Source organism: Scyliorhinus canicula, chromosome 2 (assembly GCF_902713615.1).
Source record: "Scyliorhinus canicula chromosome 2, sScyCan1.1, whole genome shotgun sequence".
Lineage (NCBI taxonomy): Eukaryota > Metazoa > Chordata > Chondrichthyes > Carcharhiniformes > Scyliorhinidae > Scyliorhinus > Scyliorhinus canicula.
Window position 1 is genome coordinate 64,956,695 of NC_052147.1, and position 20,587 is coordinate 64,977,281.

General features: G+C 44.1%; 1 protein-coding gene across 7 annotated transcripts in view; it reads left to right on the forward strand.

Annotated features, from left to right (window-relative positions):
* LOC119954719 (disheveled-associated activator of morphogenesis 1-like) overlaps positions 1-20,587 on the forward strand; it is a 211,883-nt gene that overhangs the window by 113,451 nt on the left and 77,845 nt on the right. For all 7 annotated transcript variants that reach the window (XM_038780252.1, XM_038780224.1, XM_038780277.1 and 4 more), the window contains one exon: positions 4,362-4,451. In XM_038780252.1, the coding sequence (XP_038636180.1) occupies positions 4,362-4,451 (90 nt within the window). The remainder of the gene's footprint in view (positions 1-4,361; positions 4,452-20,587) is intronic.

Here is a 20,587-nt window from a genome sequence, read left to right on the forward strand (position 1 = left end):
ACAGCGATATATGCCTGAGGCCCTTGCAAAGTTTTGACTCCAGATCACAAAAAAACAGCCTTTGATACCCCATCAAAAATTTATTTTTTTGAAAAAGAGCAAAGTATGATGAATATTGCTGCTTTTTTTTTTGTATTTAAGTGTTGGGAATCATTACTGAGCCTGAAGAGCCGTATTAAATTCAACTGCACATAGTTGAGGTTGGCCAGTTAGAAATGTATTATTAAAAAGTCTTTCCCTCTCCCCGTGTCTGCGTGGGTTTCGCCCCCACAACCCAAAAATGTGCAGAGTAGGTGGATTGGCCACACTAAATTGCCCCTTAATTGGAAAAAATAATTGGGTAATCTAAATGTATTAAAAAAAAGTATTTCCCGAGCCCCTGCAAGATATTTTAAAGCATTTTTTATTATGCAGCAACTTCTAAATTGCTTCACTACTTTACTTGTGTCAGATAGCTTGGTTGTGTTTAAACACGTTGATGTATGCTGATGTGAATCACTTACTGTGGCCAAAATTAGATTTGACATCCTTGCAATTCTTCAGCTGTGAGTATTGTAACAGCACCCTGTGCTAATGCATGGTCAATTCTAGTCCTTCTTGACCTGAGTCACAAGTGAATTAACCTATCTATTTTTTCTTTTACGCACTCTCACGCATACATACACACACACACACACACACACACACACACACACACACACACACACACACACACACACACACACACACACACACACACACACATACACACACACACGCGTGGAAAGGTGTAACATCGTATGTAAAAAGAGTGGTTCAGATGTTTTTTAGCACAGCAGGTTTGCAGAGTAAAGTCTCTGTTGCAGCCGGTACTGGTCTTCTCCGGTTGATTAGAATCCTTCATTCAGGTCTCTTTAGTTTTGGAAATACAGCAGTCATGGCTGTTTTGGAGAGAAATATTCTGTTCTGGTCTTTGTTTTGCAGTGGTAATGGTTTCTCTGCAAGTTCAGAAATACACCACTCGCAGTAGCCTTTCTGGAGAGAGAGCAAGAGAGAGATAGTGGTTCTTGCCTCTGTCCTGCCAGAATCAAAACTAAAACTTCTTGAGACTCTGAAAAGCATTCCACTGGGATTGGTTCCAAACACTAAAACACTACCTGTTACTGGGCAGAGTACAGCTTTTTTGGGACAATTCATTTGCCTCCAGCCAGTCCCACCTCATCTCTCTCTGTTGTGACAAGTCTGCACCTTCTGTTTAAACCAAAGCAGGCTAGCAGAGTGATCTCTCCACCTAATTTCTGGATTCTCCTGCTTGCCTTAAAGACATATGTCCATTAATCATACATGGATCAAAATAATAACAGCAAAGTAAAAGGAAGGGGAAATAAGGGAAGGATCCTTGCAGTTGAAGTAACGAAAGTTTACCCGGGCCAGAAAGTTTGGGTAAGAATAACTGGGCAGAAAAGATCCAAATTAAACCACTAATCCAAAAGGAAAATGCTTGCTTCGTTAAGGTGCTATTTTACAGTTTATTAGCCACTCATCTGAGATGATATTCCAGTTTTTTCGGAGACACCATTTTTCAGTTGAGATGTTAAATTCAAGCCTCTTTTCTGGTGGTGCAAGCAAACATTGAACCGGTGGTCTTGCATTTGTTGTCGCCTGGCTGGAAGGATCCACTTTTGTGGGGTGGATTTTCCCATTCTGAAGATTAGAATTTGGTACCAAGTTCAGAGGATTTCCGGATGTACAGGACAGTGATATCATCAAGTAGTGCTGCCCAATCACATTGAAGTATTCTCACAGACAATAAACCAGGAAGTAAGAACCACTTTTCAGAGAGTGGAATAAATGACTGGGACATGGTTTTGGGGTTAAAGCAAAAATTGGACTTTTTTTAATTCATGAAATTTTGAAGTCCTCGTGTTTTAAGTGAGAAATGTGACATTCCACAAATACAGCAAATCCCCATGAAGTATCCTGATATGATGGTGTCATTGCGTGACTAGGCCCAGTGATTTTTTGTGGAGTCTGGCTTGTAATGTCCTTTCTGTACATTCCGGGAAAATATATATATATATATTTTTTTTTGCTGCATTTTCACTAAATTTCATTGGCTTTTTACTGTACCCTGTACTACGTGAGGAACTCTGTGACTTAGTTTTTTGAAATAATTCTCCACTGTACTGTATCTTACAGTACAGATGTTGTAAGATCTCCTGGAACATTCTGAGGTTGGAAGATGGCCCCCTCCAGGGCAACTAATCTGGAAGGTCCACCTGCAGATGCACCCGTGACCCACTGCTCTGGTTTTCCGGGGTCCAAGATTACAAAGAACAATACAGCACAGGAACAGGCCCTTTGGCCCTCCAAGCCTGTACCGTCATGATACCAACCTTTGCCAAAACCCTCCACTTCCTTGTGCCGTATCCCTCTATACCCATCCTATCCATGTGTTTGTCAAGATGCCTTTTGAACGCCGTTAATGTATTTGCTTCCACAACCTCCCCTGGCAACGAGTTGCAGGTATTCGCCACCCTCTGCATAAAAAAACCTGCCTCGCACATCTCCTCTAAACTTTGCCCCACGGACCTTAAACGTATGCCCCCTGGTGATTGACCCCTTCACCCTGGGAAAGAGTGCCTGACATCCACTCTATCCATGCTCCTCATAATCTTGTAGACTCTATCAGGTCACCCCTCAACTTTCGTCTTTCTAATGAAAACAGTCCGAGTCTATTCAGTCGCTCCACATAGCACCCTCCAGACCAGGCAACATCCTGGTAAACCACCTCGGCACCCTCTCCAAAGCCTCCACATCCTTCTGGTAGTCTGGCGACCAGAATTGTGCGCAATCTTCCAAGTGTGGCCATACCAAGGTTCTATACAACTGTAGCATGATTTGCCAGTTTTTTATACTCTAAATACAGGTGGCTTTATACTGAACACCAAGCATTGTTCAGATGAGTCCTGACAACTACATACTAAGTTGCCCTGAGCGTGTTTCACACTGGCATGTTTTCCCGCTGGCATCATGGAGAATCTGACATGGGCGTTTGGGCCTCCACCTGCCTCCCATTAACGGCATGCAAATGAGTTTCATGCAGCCTCAGTGGGTTTTCTGTGGTGGGCGTCAGCGGAAGATCAAACTGTAAATTCATGCCAACGTGAAACTGATTTCTCGGCCTCCCATATTATTCCACCGTGCCTGCCATCAAACATGCAAACAGAGGCCTGGTAGAATTCTGTCTGTCATCTACTTGAATGCAGAAGGGTGGTACCTCAACAGCACAATCAATGGGGAAGAGTAGAATCAAATGTAGCAGCTTATGGATTTCACCATTTAACTGCAAATATGTAAAGTCTCGAAGTTGCTGTCCATTTTAGAGAAGTAATGAGGGTGAACACTGATAGTTTTGCCATCGTTCCTACTATAAAATCCAGGTCTATTTCACTATTTGGCAAGATTTTTGGATATAATGTGAGTGAGGATAGTGAGTATCATCAGGCTAATTAGACAGGGAACTTTGTTGCTCAGTTCTGCTATGTCTTTGCCCAATGTCCAAGCATGAGCATCTTCTCTGAATAGTGATGCTTCGACTGTTTTCTTCCACTCCTCCCCCCCCCCCCCCCCCCCCCCCCCCCCCCCCAACTTCTTCAAAAGCCTAGGAATTGTGACACCCATTTGAGTATCTTGATTGGCTCCTCAAACTTTGTACAGGCAAGTTAACCACCTAACCTCTGTTTTATATCCCATGTAGAATTACACCTCGGGAACATTGAACTATTGGGAAGGGTAGGTTTTGTTTTATGGATTTTATGCTATTGCAATGTCCCTTCCATTTTAATGTGGATTATGCCGATTGCCATAAAATGTGGTGGTGTCTGTGATGGGAAATTGATGGGTTTTTTTCTACTTTCGGTGTGCAACCACAGCTTTTGTTGTGACCACTGAGATCAATTTAGTGCAAGTGAAACTACAGCATGCGTTCCTAAAGGAAAACAGGTTAGATGCTACATAAACCTCCTTTTAAAAAAAAAAGGCCTCATACTTTAAACTCTGTTCAGAAGTGCGTTCTTGGTTACGATATGTTGTCTCATCTTTACACCTATTCATCTGACCTCTGTGCTATGATCGATTTTGTATGGAATTGTATTTTTTTGTGGCTTTGGAATAGGCTGAAGATTTAAAATAGGACAAGTGAACAGGGAGGACAGACATTTAACTTGGTCAGTCTTGGCAAAGGGGCTAATGTAAAAGTATATAAATGCTTGTCTATTATTTTAGTAAAGCTTATTGGTAATAGTAACAAATAATAGATGTACTCAAACATGGTTATATTGTGTTGTCTAAGATTGTAACTTTGTACTTTATATCTCCAGGATGAACTTGACCTTACTGATAAACACAGGGAAGCCATGTTTGCACTTCCTGCAGAAAAGAAATGGCAGATATATTGCAGTAAGAAAAAGGTAAGAAAATTGTTTCTTAAAAGTCTGCTTTAAAACAAAGTAAAAGTACAAGAACTAGAATTCAAGATTGCTCGTCACTCATAATTTGCACGAGAGGAAGAATAATCATGGTTACTTTGAGTTTGCCTTTTTCAAATCTTCCTGTCTTTATTCTCTCCTACTGTAAAAGCTGCAAGAGAACAGAGCCCCAGTTCCTACTGCTGCCCCTCTAACCAGCTATTGTGGTATTGTGTGAGAACAGAATTCAAGAGGTTGTTCCCAGCATATTTTCGACCTCCCTTTGTAATGTAGTAGCACTTTTGCTCCACTTGACTTCTTCCCCTGAATTCTATTTCTAAATGGTATGATGAATGTTTTCTAGCCAGGGGACACTTCTTTATTTTCTTTGGTATAAATAACTAATGCTCATACACAAAGAGTACACTAAGAAAGAGGAGACAAAGTTAGATATACTGTTGCAATTTTTTTTTGGTCTGTTGGGGAAATGAGAAATGATCATAGCCCCTACATAATAGAATATAATTACATATTGATCACTGAACTTTTACATTTTCATTTTATTTTATTGAAGAAACTTATTTTATGGAAGAAACTATTTAAATTAAAATAAAGTAGCATTCCATTGGCAGAGATAGATTTTGGTAAAAGCAATCAAAATGTCCATTTAGTGTAATGAATAGCGCATTTTGCATTTCTGGGAGACGTGCTTAAATGTGGCTGCTGGCCTAACTTATTTTGAACGTTCCGACTTTTTTTTTTTAACTGAGATTGTTGTCTCTCAATCAAACTTAAAAAAAATATATATTTTATTACAAATGTGTAAAAAGATCCGTAACATACACAACAACACACTCCACAACCTCACAATCCACAGTTGGTACAATTTTTACCCCTACCTGACCCCCATCTCCGGTGACAAACAATTCCTCAACATTGTCATGAACAACCCCCACCGTGTCTCAAAGCCCTCCTCCCACTCCTCCCACCCCCTAATCTCAAATTTGATCTTTTCCAACTGTAGAAAGTCATATAGTTTCCCCCATACAGGCCACCAATCTCTGGTGGCGTATCCATCCTCCAATTCAACAAGATCCTTTGGGCAATTAAAGAAGCGAAGGCCACAACCTCGGCCACCTTTTCCGTCATCAGCTCCTGCATTTCTGATACCCCAAAGATCGCTACCATTAGGTTCAACCTGACCTCCACCCCCACAACCACCACCCTGTGGTTCGCCGGCCCTCGTCTGCAGTTCTTGCATTCGGCAGCCACCCCTGGAAAGAACCGATTCATCCTTGCCCGGGTCATATGCACCAGTTGAATCAAACTCATCTGTGCGCAACAGAAGATTCAGTTCACCCTAAACATCACCTCACACCACAGACTCCAGTTAATTTAACCTCCCCCCAACTCCTCCTCCCATTTGCACTTGATCCTCACCACTTGCACTCCCAACCGCCCATATATATCCCCAATCCTACCCTCATCCGCAAGCCGGGAAATGCCCTCCACTCCTTGCTTGCGAAGTCCTGCACCTACATATACCCAAATTCACTACCACAGCAGCCCCCCACCCCGGTAACTCAAATCTTTCCCGCAACTCGTCCAATCCCGCAAACTGCCCTTCCAGATACAAGTCCCTCGCGCTCTCCAATCCCGTGTCCCTCCACTTCCCATTCATGGGTAGCACAGTGGTTAGCACAGTTGCTTCACAGCTCCAGGGTCCCAGGTTCGATTCCCAGCTGGGTCACTGTGCGGTGTCTGCATGTTCTCCCAGTGTCTGCGTGGGTTTGCTCAGGGTGCTCCAGTTTCCTCCCACAGTCCAAAGATGTGCCGGTTAGGTGGAGTGATTATGTTAAATTGCCCTTAGTGACCAAAAAGGTTAGATGGGGTTACTAGGTAACAGGGATAGATTGGAAGTGTGGGCTTAAGTGGGGTGCTGTTTCCAAGGGCTGGTGCAGACTCGATGGGCTGAATGGCCTCCTTCTGCACTGTAAATTCTATGATTCATTCCATCCATCTCCCCCGGCTTAAACCTATGGTTCGCTGAACAAAGTGCCTCTTCAGCTGATTCCACATCCTGACCGTTGACTGCACCAATGGGCTCCCCGTTTACTTTCCCAGAGCCACCAGCAGCGGAGCTGTCACCATGGCCCTCAAGTTGGCTCCCCTACAGGACTCTGTCTCCACCTCAATCCACTGCTCCTCAACCATCGCCTCACCTTCTCCACGTTCGCTAACCAATAATAGTGTAGCAGGTTTGGGAGCTCCAGCCTCCCTTTCTTCCTCTGACTCTGTAGCAGAGTCTTCTTTACCCTCGGCACCTTTCCGACCCAGACAAATGCTAAGATAACCATCTCCAATTTCCGAAAGAAGGCCTTCAGGAGAAAGATCGGGAGGGTCTGGAAAACAAACCTGAATCTTGGCAGCACATTCATTTTTACGACCTGCACCCTCCCTGCCAGTGTCTGGTGTAGTGTGTCACATCTCTTAAAATCCCTCCAATCTCCTCCTCCAAAGTTGTCAAATTCTACCTGTGCATCGTAGCCCATTCTCTCGTCACCTGAATCAAATCTTTCCCTAGCTACCTTAAATGGCAATATCTCCGAATTGACCCCCAACCTTGTCTCATTCACCGGAAACACCTCGCTCTTCCCAAAGTATATTCTGAGAAGGCCTCAAACCTCTCCAATATTCCCACAATCCTACCCTTACTCTATGGTGGTCCGATACAAAAAGCAACAGATGGTCCGCGTATGGCGATACCAAATGCTCCCTGCTCCCCCTCACAATTCCCCACCACTCCACTAACCTCCTGAGGGCCATCGCCAAGGGCTTATCGCTAGTGTGAACACCAATGGCCACCTCTGTCTTGTATCTCAGAGCAGCCCAAAACTCCGTGAACTTGTCCCAATCATAACTGCACATGCCACAAACACACCCATGCCAGGAACTTCGGGCCAAACCCAAACCTACCGAAGATCTCGAGTAAATACCTCCACTCCACCTAATCAAAAGCCTTCTCTGCATTCATAGAAACAGTAACCTCTGGCACCCGCCCCACCGACGGCATCATAACTGCATTTAACATCTTCCTGATATTAATGGAGAGCTGCCTGCTCTTTACAAAACCAGTTTGGTCCTCCCCACCACCCCTAACATAGATCCTCCATTTTTCCTGCCACCAACTTAGCCAACACCTTCGCGTTGGTGTTCAATAAGGAAATGGGCCTAAATGACCCACACTCCAATGAACCCTTCCCCTTCTTCAGGATTAACCTAATCGATACCTACGTCAGTGTCTCTGGCAGCTCCCCTTATCCAATGCCTCACTAAACATCTCCAACAAATGCGGTGCCAACTCCATTGCAAACGCCTTATAGAACTCCGTAGAAAAGCCACCCGGCCTCGGAACCTTCCCCGACTTCATCCCCCTAATACCATCAATCACCTCCCTTAGTACCAGCGGTTCCTCCAATGCCTGCCTCCTCTCTCCCTCCAGCCTTGGAAATTCCAATCTGTCCAGGAACCATACCATCTCCCCTTCCTCTTCCCCTTCCCTATATCACTTCTCATTGTATGCCCAGGACACCTCATTTATCTCCTCAGCCTCTGACACTGCCTCTCCCCTCTCCATTCTCACCTTTTAAAATTTCCCCAGGCGCAGTCTGCCTCCTAGCTGATGGGCTAGCAAGTGGCTTGCCTTCTCCCCATATTTGTATTGCACCCCCCTGCCCTCCTTAACCGCCCCACTGCCTTCCCCGTCATCAACCTATCAAACTGCCCCTGCAACCTCTTCCTCTCCGCCTTCAACTCTCCCGTGGGGAGGGGAGAATCTCCTGTCCCAACAAACCCGAATCCAGCCTCCATCCCGTCTCTGCACCCGCCCCTCGCTGAGACTCGCCTCCAGCCAATACGGCACGTGATCAGATATTATAATTCCTGTATACTCCACCATCAGTTGCCCCAAGAACACTGCCCGGTTCACCACAAAGCAATCAATTCTCAAGTACGTCTTGTACATGTGTGAGAAGAAGGAATATTCCCCCCCACCCCACCTCCCCGTGTTCTTAAACCTCCACGATTCAACCTTTCCCATCCACTCCCAACGCCTGAGCCATCCTCGATCTCCACTTTGACTTCATAGCTTTCATAGAATTTACAGTGCAGAAGGAGGCCATTGACTTGGGGCTCGACCTGTCCACCCTCGTTTCCATCATGCAAATAAAATCTCCACCCATAATCAATTGGTGCATATCCAGATTTAGGATCGCTCCCAACAAACCCCACATTTATCCCAATTTGGAGTGTACACATTAACTGGCACCACGGGCGGCTCCTCCAGCATTCATAAATATATACAACCCCCCCTCCCCCCAAGGTCCTGAACTTCCTTGGCTCCCACAAATCCCATTATTTTGTTCAACAAAATGGCCACTCACTGCAACTTTGATTTGGATTTGTTTATTATCACGTGTACTGAGGTACGGTGAAAAGTATTGTTCTGTGTACAATTGACAGATCATTCCATACATTAAACAAAAACATACATAAATACACAATGTAGATACATAGACACAGGCATCAGGTGAAGCTTACAGGAGTGTAGTACTAATCGTAGAGATGTGTGAAGAGATCAGATCAGTCCACAAGAGAGTCATTTAGGAGTCGTAACAGCAGGGAAGAAGCTGTCTTTGAATCGAATTTTGTGTTCTCAGACTTTTGTATCTCCTGCTTGATGGAAACAATTGGAAGAGTGCATAAGCCGGGTGGGAGGGGTCTTTGATTATGCTGCCTGATTTCCCAAGGCAGCGGGAGGTGCAGACAGTCAGTGGATGGGAGGCGGATTGCGTGATGGACTGAGCTGTGTTCACGACTCTCTGTAGTTTCTTACGGTCTTGGGCCGAGCAGTTGCCATACCAGGCTGTGATGCAGCCAGATAGGATGCTTTCTATGGTGCATCTGTAAAAGTTGGTGGTAGTCAATGTGGACATGCCGAATTTCCTTAGTTCCCTGAGGAAGTATAGGCGCTGTTGTGCTTTCATGGTCATAGCATTGATGTGGGTGTATAGGGTGGATTGTTGGTGATGTGCACACGTAGGAATTTGAAGCTGTCAGCCATCTCCACCTCGGCCCCATTGATGCAGACAAGGGTGTGTGCGATACTTTGCTTCCTGAAGTCAATCACCAGCTCTTTAGTTTTGCTGGTATTGAGGGAATGTTGTTACACCACTCCCCCAGGTTCCCTATCTCCCTCCCTGTATTCTGACTCATCGTTCTTCGAGATCCGACGCACTATGGTTGTATCATCAGCAAACTTGTAGATGGGGTTGGAGCCAAATTTTGCCGTGTGTGTGTGTGGTATCCTCCCACCTTTACAGATCAGCTCCTCCATCTCCCACCAACTCTCAGTTCTCCCCTAGTTTATGGTCCCTTATAAAGTCATTTGCCTCTTCTGGCGTTGCAAAAACCCTCAATTTTGCTAGGTACAGAACCCCAAATAGAATCTTCCTTCGGTAGAACACTGCCTAGGCCCTGGTAAATCCTGCTTGGCTCTTCGCCAGCTCCACACCTATATTCGGGCACGGTTCCTCTCCCATTCACAGTCTTTCTTCTCCCTGGCCCAAATCTTTTCCTTCTAATGAATTTGTGCATCCGCACTATCGCCGCTTGCAGCGGCTCCCCTACTCTTGGCCTCTGCCTTAAAGACCTATGGGCCTTGCACACCTCTGGAGGCCTTGACCAGCACTCCCTGCTCCGCCAGCCTGGCTAACATCCTTAACATAATCTCGGGATTCCTCCCTGTGCCACGTGCCAACATAGGAGGATATTGCAGCTAAACACGTGGCTATGCCGGTGGTGTAGGAGGGAGGGTTTCAGATTTCTGGACCATTGGGATCTCTTCCGGGGCAGGTGGGACCTGTACAAGAAGGACAGGTTGCATCTAAACTCGAGGGGCACCAATATCCTGGTTGGGAGGTTTGCTGGAGTCACTCAGAGGATTTAAACTAGTATGACAGGGGGGTGGGAACCAGAGTATTAGCTTAAAAGGTGTCATAACTGAAGAGGAAATAAAGAACAATAAGAGTAAGTGTGAGAAGGGAGGTGGTCAATGCAGGACTGAGTGTTGTACCTTAATGCGTGCGGTATACGGAACAAGGTAAATGGGCTTGTTGCACACATTGAAATTGGCCGGTACGATGGATGTGGGCATCACTGAGACGTGGCTTCAAGGGGTTCAGGGCTAGAATCTAAATATACAAGGATATATGTCCTATCAAAAGAACAGGCAGATGGGAAAAGGGGACGGGGGTTGCATTGGTAGGAATGAAGTTAAATCGATAGCAAGGAGGGATATAGGATCAGAAGGCAGAGATTCTCTGTGGGCAGAGTTGAGGAATCGCAAAGGTAAAAAGACCCTGATGGGCGTTATGTACAGGCCCCCTAGCAGTAGTCAGGTTGTGGGGCAGAAAATAAATCTGGAGATAGAAAAGGCATGTAAAAAAAAAAGGGCAATATCACAATAATCATGGGGGACTTCAATATGCAGGTGGACTGGGAAAATCAGATTGGTCATGGATCTCAAGAAAAGGAATTTGTGGAATGTCTAAAAGATGTTTATTTTGGAGCAGCTTGTGACAGAGTTTACTAGGGAATGGGCAATTCTGGATTTGGTGATATTTAATGAGGCAGACTTGATTAGGAAACTGAAGGTGACGGAACCCATAGGGAGCAGTGACCACAATATGATAGAATTTACTCTGCAGTTTGAGAGGGAGAAGCTGCAATCCGATGTAACGGTATTACAATTAAATAAGGGTAACTACAAAGATATGAGGGAGGAGCTGACCAGAGTTGATTTGAAAAGGAGCCTTGCAGGGGAGACAGTAGAACAGCAATGGCAGGGGTTTTGGAGGATTACTCAGGAGGCACAACAGAAATTCATCCCAAGGAAGAGGAAACGTGCTAAGGGGGGAACAAGGCATCCATGGTTGATGAGAGAAGTCGAGGACAGCATAAAAGAAAAAGCATAGAAAGTGGCAGGATTAGTGGGAAGCCAGTGGATTGGGAAGCCTTTAAAAACAAGCGAGCAGAGGACAACTAAAAAAGCAATAAGGGGAGAGAAGATGAAATACGAGTGCAAGCTAGCTAGTAATATTAAAGAAGATGGGATGAGTTTTTTTTCAATATATAAAAGGGAAGAGAGAGGCAAAAGTAGACGTTGGGCCACTGGAAAATGTGGCTGGAGAAGTAATAATAGGAAACAAGAAATGGCAGAGGAACTGAATAGTTACTTTGCATCAGTCTTAACAGTGAAAGACACCAGTGGGATGCCAGAGCTCCAGGAGAATCTGGGGGCAGAGGTGAATGCAGCGGCCATCACAAAGGAGAAGGTTCAGGGGAAACTGAAAGGTCTGAAGGTGGATAAATCACCTGGACCAGATGGACTACACACCAAGGATCTAAAAAGAGATAGCTGAGGAGATTGTGGAGGCATTTGTGATGAACTTTTCAGGAATCACTGGAGGTAGGAAGGGTCCCAGAGAACTGGAAAGTGGCTAATGTAACACTGCTGTTTAAGAAGGGAGGGAGGCAGAAGATGGGAAATTATAGGCCCGTTAGACTGACTTTGCTCATTGGTAAGATTTTAGAATCCATTATTAAAGATGAGATTGCGGAGTACTTGGAAGTGCATGGTAAAACAGGACCGAGTCAGCACGGCTTTGTCAAAGGGAGGTCATGTCTGACAAATCTTTTGAGAAAGTAACAAGGAAGTTAGACAAAGGAGAACCTGTGGACGTGATTTATTTAGATTTTCAGAAGGCCTTTGACAAGATGCCGCATAGGAGATTGTTAAATACGTTAAGAGCCCATGGTGTTAAGGGTAAGATCCTGGCATGGATAGAGAATTGGCTGACTGGCAGAAGGCAAAGAGTGGGGATAAAGGGGTCTTTGAGGAGGAATTTCTTCAGCCAGAGGATGGTGAATCTGCCTGAGGAGGCAGTGTCATTACGACAGATAGGGGGATGGGAACCGATGCAGGAAGTTGGAAGGTAGTAAAACAGGGACAGAAGCAAAAGGAAGTAAGGGGAAAAGTGCAAGGCAGAGAAGACATAGTCAAAAATCTAAAAGGGCGACAGTACAAGGTACAGTGACTGAGGGGAGCTCAGTGAATAGGCCCAGTAATAACAAAAGGAATAAAACTGGAGATGTTAAGATTCAAAACAGAGGTTAAAAAAAACAACATAAGTGTACTTTACCTGAATGCTCGTAGTATTCGGAATAAAGTAAATGAGTTGATGGCACAAATCATCGTAAATGACTATGATTTAGTGGCCATTACTGAAACATGGTTAAAGGATGGTCACGACTGGGAGTTAAATATCCGAGGGTATCAAACTATTCGGAAGGACAGAGTGGATGGTAAGGGAAGTGGTGTTGCTCTGTTATTTAAGGATGACATCCGGGCAATAGTAAGGGATGACATCGGTGCTATGGAGGATAAGGTTGAATCCATTTGGGTGGAAATCAGGAATAGTAAGGCGAAAAAGTCACTGATAGGAGTAGTCTATCAGCCACCAAATAGTAACGTTATGGTGGGGCAGGCAATAAACAAAGAAATAACTGATGCATGTAGAAATGGTACAGCAGTTATCATGGGGGATTTTAATCTACATGTCGATTGATTTAACCAGGTCGGTCAAGGCAACCTTGAGGAGGAGTTTATAGAATGTATCCGCGATAGTTTCCTAGAACAGTATGTAATGGAACCTACGAGGGAACAAGCGGTCCTAGATCTTGTCCTGTGTAATGAGACAGGATTGATTCATGATCTCATAGTTAGGGATCCTCTCGGAAGGAGCGATCACAATATGGTGGAATTTAAAATACAGATGGAGTGTGAGAAAGTAAAATCAAATACTAGTGTTTTGTGTTTAAACAAAGGAGATTACAAGGGGATGAGAGAAGAACTAGCTAAGGTAGACTGGGAGCTAAGACTTTATGGTGGAACAGTTGAGGAACAGTGGAGAACCTTCCAAGCGATTTTTCACAGTGCTCAGCAAAGGTTTATACCAACAAAAAGGAAGGACGGAAGAAAGAGGGAAAATCGACCGTGGATATCTAAGGAAATAAGGGAGAGTGTCAAATTGAAGGAAAAAGCATGTAAAGTGGCAAAGATTGCTGGGAGATTAGAGGACTGGGAAATCTTTAGGGGGCAACAGAAAGCTACTAAAAAAGCTATAAAGAAGAGTAAGATAGAGTATGAGAGTAAACTTGCTCAGAATATAAAAAGAGACAGTAAAAGATTTTACAAATATATAAGACAAAAAAGAGTGTCTAAGGTAAATATTGGTCCTTTAGAGGATGAGAAGGGAGTTTTAATAATGGGAAATGAGGAAATGGCTGAGGAACTGAACAGGTTTTTTGGGTCGGTCTTCACAGTGGAAGACACAAATAACATGCCAGCGACTGATAGAAATGAGGCTATGACAGGTGAGGACCTTGAGAGGATTGTTATCACTAAGGAGGGAGTGATGGGCAAGCTAATGGGGCTAAAGGTAGACAAGTCTCCTGGCCCTGATGGAATGCATCCCAGAGTGCTAAAAGAGATGGCTAGGGAAATTGCAGATGCACTAGTGATAATTTACCGAAATTCACTAGACTCTGGGGTGGTCCCGGTAGATTGGAAATTAGCAAACATGACGCCACTGTTTAAAAAAGGAGGTAGGCAGAAAGCAGGAAATTATAGGCCAGTGAGCTTAACTTCGGTAGTAGGGAAGATGCTGGAATCTATCATCAAGGAAGAAATTGCGAGGCATCTGGATAGAAATTGTCCCATTGGGCAGACGCAGCATTGGTTCGTAAAGGGCAGGTCATGCCTAACTAATTTAGTGGAATTTTTTGAGGACATTACCAGTGCAGTAGATAACGGGGAGCCGATGGATGTGGTATATCTGGATTTCCAAAAAGCCTTTGACAAGGTGCCACACAAAAGGTTGCTGCATAAGATAAAGATGCATGGCATTAAGGGTAAAGTAGTAGCATGGATAGAGGATTGGTTAATTAATAGAAAGCAAAGAGTTGGGATAAATGGGTGTTTCTCTGGTTGGCAATCAGTAGCTAGGGGTGTCCCTCAGGGATCCGTGTTGGGCCCACAATTGTTCACAATTTACATAGATGATTTGGAGTTGGGGACCAAGGGCAATGTGTCCAAGTTTGCAGATGACACTAAGATGAGTGGTAAAGCGAAAAGTGCAGAGGATACTGGAAGTCTGCAGAGGGATTTGGATAGGTTAAGTGAATGGGCTAGGGTCTGGCAGATGGAATACAATGTTGACAAATGTGAGGTTATCCATTTTGGTAGGAATAACAGCAAACGGGATTATTATTTAAACGATAAAATATTAAAGCATGCAGCTGTTCAAAGAGACTTGGGTGTGCTAGTGCATGAGTCACAGAAGGTTGGTTTACAAGTGCAACAGGTGATTAAGAAGGCAAATGGAATTTTGTCCTTCATTGCTAGAGGGATGGAGTTTAAGACTAGGGAGGTTATGTTACAATTGTATAAGGTGTTAGTGTGGCCACACCTGGAGTATTGTGTTCAGTTTTGGTCTCCTTACTTGAGAAAGGACGTACTGGCGCTGGAGGGTGTGCAGAGGCGATTCACTAGGTTAATCCCAGAGCTGAAGGGGTTGGATTATGAGGAGAGGTTGAGTAGACTGGGACTGTACTCGTTGGAATTTAGAAGGATGAGGGGGGATCTTATAGAAACATTTAAAATTATGAAGGGAATAGATAGGATAGATGCGGGCAGGTTGTTTCCACTGGCGGGTGACAGCAGAACTAGGGGACATAGCCTCAAAATAAGGGGAAGTAGATTTAGGACTGAATTTAGGAGGAACTTCTTCACCCAAAGGGTTGTGAATCTATGGAATTCCTTGCCCAGTGAAGCAGTTGAGGCTCCTTCATTACATGTTTTTAAGGTAAAGATAGATAGTTTTTTGAAGAATAAAGGGATTAAGGGTTATGGTGTTCGGGCCGGAAAGTGGAGCTGAGTCCACAAAAGATCAGCCATGATCTAATTGAATGGCGGAGCAGGCTCGAGGGGCCAGGTGGCCTACTCCTGCTCCTAGTTCTTATGTTCTTATGTTCTTATGTTTCATGGTAATCTTGATGAAGCATTGGGACGCTGAATAGTATGGCCAAGGTGAATGTGAATACGTTGAACATAGCCATAGGTTCGACAAGAAGGCTTCAAATCATCTTCAGCAGTTTTACTACTGCAGAAAACTGGACTGTACTCTCTTTTCCCCCTTCAAATAAAAAGGATAGGATGTTTTAAGACATATTGCACTCCAACTTACATGCTGTTATTGATCTATTTGAAAAGCTGTCTATTCCCTTGGCCTTTTCATAAAGCCTTTTTTTAGTTCTCAATTTTCTTCACTTTGCCTAATTAACTTCTCAACTTCACACTAGTTTTTGAAAGGTAGTTCTATTGGATCTGTTTGCTGTTGCAATATTGCTTTCGTTAGAGATGTTTTTCGTGAAGCTAACTGCAAATGTGCTAACAATCAGACTGCAACCTAAAAGTAATTAAACTTGGCAATTTGAGCTTACTTGCGAATAATAAATCTTGTCTGTTTGCTGATCTACCATGAATGTTTGTTGTTTTAGTGGATGTGTTGCATTTTATTCATTGGTAGCAGGTGTTGGGAGAATTGTCTTCCTGGACTGACATGTTCTCAGCAGAAGAGCTGCAATACACATGCTGTGGGTGGTGCGCAGGGAGCTGCCAGCTAATGCAGCTCAGGAATTTTTTCTTGTTTTTATTGGTTTTAACTACAAAAATAAACAATTACAAGTTTAAGTTAAAAATTAAGATTTAAATATTTCTGATTTATTGTTATCAATGCATATTCTCTTCCCCCCCCCCCCCCCCCCCACAAAAAAAAGTGGATGGCGGATGGCTTGTTCAAGCAATTGGAACAGGAACACTTAACTGGCCTTCTGATTTCCGCCTTCCCCCCTCCTATATTTTGACTTGAACTTTATTTAACAGATGTGCTTTACATTTCCATAACCACCATCTCTGGTGCAAAGCTAAATTGTTTACTTTTGCAACCTTTTAATAATTTTCTGTAGTGTATGTCATGAAAAGTACACTGCTGTGTTCTCGATGGACAATTTCCTTTATTAGATCAATAAATTTTAAAAGCTATTAAAATGCAATAAGTATTGTTCTACTTCAAACGTACTTCTAATTATACCACCTATAATTGTTATAAATGCTGAAAGAGGAGGGGAGGATGTTTGGTGGCATCATGCTTGGGCAGGCAGAAATGGTGGAAAATGATCCGTTGAATACGGAGGCTGGTGGGGTGGAAGGTGAGGACCAGGGGAACTTACCATGGTCCTGGGAGGGAGAGGAAGGGATGAGACGAGATGTGTGGGAAGTGTGGCAAATGGGGTCAAGGGCTTTGTTAATAATTCCAGGGGAAACCTCAATTGAGGAGCAAAGAAGAGATTTGAATCCCATGCAGAAGGTTGCAACATTAGAGCATTTGTGACAGAGACTGAAGAACTTGCAGACTCGGATGGAGTCCTTGCAGAAAGGTTGTGATGAAATTTAGTAGAGGTAGCTGTGGGAGTCAATTGGCTTATAATGAATACTTATTGACTAATATTTATCCAACTCTTACTCTTCCCTTCCCTAACTAATAATAATCGTTATTATTGTCACAAGTAGGCTTACATTAACACTGCAATGGAGTTACTGTGAAAATCCCCTAGTCACCTGTTCGGGTACATTCTCGAGGGAGGATTCGGAATGTCCAATTCACCTAACAAGCACGTCTTTCGAGACTTGTGGGAGGAAACTGGTGCAGACACTGGGAGAACGTGCAGAATCCGCACAGACAATGGTCAGGTCCAAGATGGGAATTGAACCTGGAACCCTGGCACTGTGAAGCAACAGTGTTAACCACTGTCACCGTGCCATGCTCTGTCTTCATTTAATAGTGATTGACTCTTACTTGACTCTTACCTTCCCTAATTGCTCTGTTTTAGTTGACAGTCTGAGATGGACCATGTGAAACTGAGGGAAGGATTGGAATCAAAGTTGACAAAAGTTTTCCAATTCTGGGTGAGAGCAGAATATGGCACCGATATCACCATTAATGTATCGGAAAAAAGAGTTGAGGGAGGGGGCCTGAGCGGCAAGCGCTCAAACAGTGTTTGTGGGGATGGAGGTTTGGGGAGATAGGACTAGGAAATTGGAAACTTTGAAGTAACAGTTGATATCAGAAGAATCGCTGAGCAAGAATCGCTGAGCAAGTGGTTAGCATAAATGCTTCACAGCTCCAGGGTCCCAGGTTCGATTCCCGGCTGGGTCACTGTCTGTGTGGAGTCTGCACGTCCTCCCCGTGTGTGCGTGGGTTTCCTCCGGGTGCTCCGGTTTCCTCCCACAGTCCAAAGATGTGCGGGTTAGGTGGATTGGCCATGCTAAATTGCCCGTAGTGTAAGGTTAATGGGGGGATTGTTGGGTTACGGGTATAGGGTGGATACGTGGGTTTGAGTAGGGTGATCATTGCTTGGCACAACATTGAGGGCCGAAGGGCCTGTTCTGTGCTGTACTGTTCTATGGTTCTATGGTCTAAGAGTTGGCACAGGAAGGAATTGGGTCGGTGGGACAGGAGCAGATTGAAACAGTAACTCTACTAGGGCAGTCATGCTTATAGATCTCGGAAAGGAGGTAAATGTTAGCTGTACAGGATTGGAACAGAGATGAGAAGTCATGAAAGCAAGATCACCAGAGGAAATGTCCGTGACTGTTCTGGAAACAATGGCTTGATGTTCGGCAGTGGAGTCATGGTTGCGTGGGAGGAAGGGCCGGAGAGTTGTTCAATCTCTGCAAGGTAGAGTTTGCCAGACAATTAACAACACCATCCTTGTCAGCAGGTTTTGGTGGCAATGTCAGAATTAGACCTGTGAGAGCAGAGTGCAGCATGTTCAGAGGGAGACAGGTAAGAGTGGATGAATAGAGCAAGGAAATTGAGATGGTCACTGTCACACTAGCAGTTCTTGATGAAGTAATCGAACAGGTAAGGGGCTAGAGTGAGGCCTCCAGTAGAGGGAGAATATTGAAGATGAGCGTAAGGGTCTGTTGAGCTGGAGGGCACCCCCTGGCCACAGAAGTGGGCATAGTGGCAATGGAAGAAGGAGTTCAAAATTAATTTAAGGTAGGAGCATTCTGAGATGAAGCTGAATCCCTTGCTAAGGACAGATCATTCAGCACCAGAGTGGGGAAGGTTGGATGGAGGGTGAGGTCACAGGGAAGTGAAGGGATAGAGATCTGGAGGGTGTAAGTATCAGTGAGTTGTTGAAGCTTGCGATCCTTAACACTTGGAAGAAAGAAAAAAATGTTTGTATGAGTTCAAGGATGAAATGAAACTGTGGAGGAGGGCAGCTTTGAGAAAGAGCGAGTACTGCTGCTGAAGAGATCACAGTTGTACATATGGCGACGGTGCATGACACTGAGTGTGGATCTCAGGATGCGACGACTATAGCAGTCCCAGAAACATTGACAGTTGATTAGATGACTGTAATCATGAGTGGATCCTGAACATGAAGGGTGGAATTTCATCTGGAATCATGTAAGTCAGAGCTTAGAGACCATTGCAAAGGAAGGAAATGTGGCTGTGAAGGTGAGTTTTGGTGGATATCTGATCAAACACGAGGAGGGAAATGGAAAGCAATGAAGGCACACGAGATTTGAGACAAACTGAAATTCTGTTGTAATGAAAGGCAGAACTGTTTCAAGGTGGGCATTTCCTGGAGTATCCCTGCTCCAAACCACCATGTCCCTGGCAACAGTCAAGAGACCAAAGCAGACTGTTTGAAACCTTGGTATCCTATATGATGCAGTGATAAACCTTCGACCACATAGCCATGCCATCACTAAGAATGTCTATTTTCACCTCTGTAGAATCACCTGATTTTGCCCCGCCTCGGCTCATCTGGTACTGAAACACTCATTTATACTTTGTAGCCTACCTCTAGACTGGGCATTTCTAATGCAAGCTTGGCTGCCCTCCGACATTTAATCCTCTGTAAATTGACACCACCCAAAGCTCTGCTGCTGGTGTCATTACTTACACCTATTTCTTTGCTGGTCCATGTTGGCTCCCAGCCCGCAGCACCATAGTTTTAAAAATTTGCATCCTTGTATATTCAATTTCTTCCATTGCCTCACTTTCCCTCCCTCTATAATCTCCTCTAGCTCCACAATGCTCAAAGATCTCTGCGTTCATTTGACCTGCTTGAGCACCCACAATATTGACTGTCTCACCTTTGTCAACTGCATCTTCAGCTGCCTAGGCCCCAAGGTCTGGAATGACCTTCCTGAACCTCTGCCTCTCAACCTTTCTTTCCTCCTTAAGACACTCCATAGAACCAACTTCTGTCCATCTGCCCACTATTGCATATATGGCTTGGTGTCTAATTTTGCTGCCTAATGCCCGCATGAAGTGCTCTGTTAAGTTAACAGCACTATACAAGTGCAAGTTGTTATTGAATTTCTGTTATTAAAAGTTCGATTTGAAAATTGGAAATATCAACGGTATAATTTAAAAAGTATATTACTAGGCATGGTCAGTTTGAATAGATATTGATATAACCACCTGCTAGTTCTTAACTGTAGCACTCAAGCCTGCAATACAGGTTATGCATTTCTTCCATATGCCAAGTAAAATTTTATTTTCTCAGTCAGTTTGGGTATTTTGCCTTTCTAATATTTTAATATTTGCACCTATTTGCTATTTATTACTGGTGTTCAATTGTTTTTATAAAAACAAAACAAATTAGTGCAAGAACTGTGAACATTCAAGAGTATTATTCAGTGTAATCTAGCAAACATCTTGTGGTCGGTCAATAAACTGCTTGGATTGTTGCCATCCTAATAGAAGTTCCCTCGAGAGGCTACATGCTAGTTGAGGTTCATTCAAACATTACAGGCTTCAGTTGCAGTTAGTGTTGGCAAGATGAGAAGATTAGCCAAAGGAGTAAAAATCTGTGGTGCGAAGGGAGCAGAATGTGTGCACTATTGTTTGTTTCATAGAACAGACTTTTACCAAAGT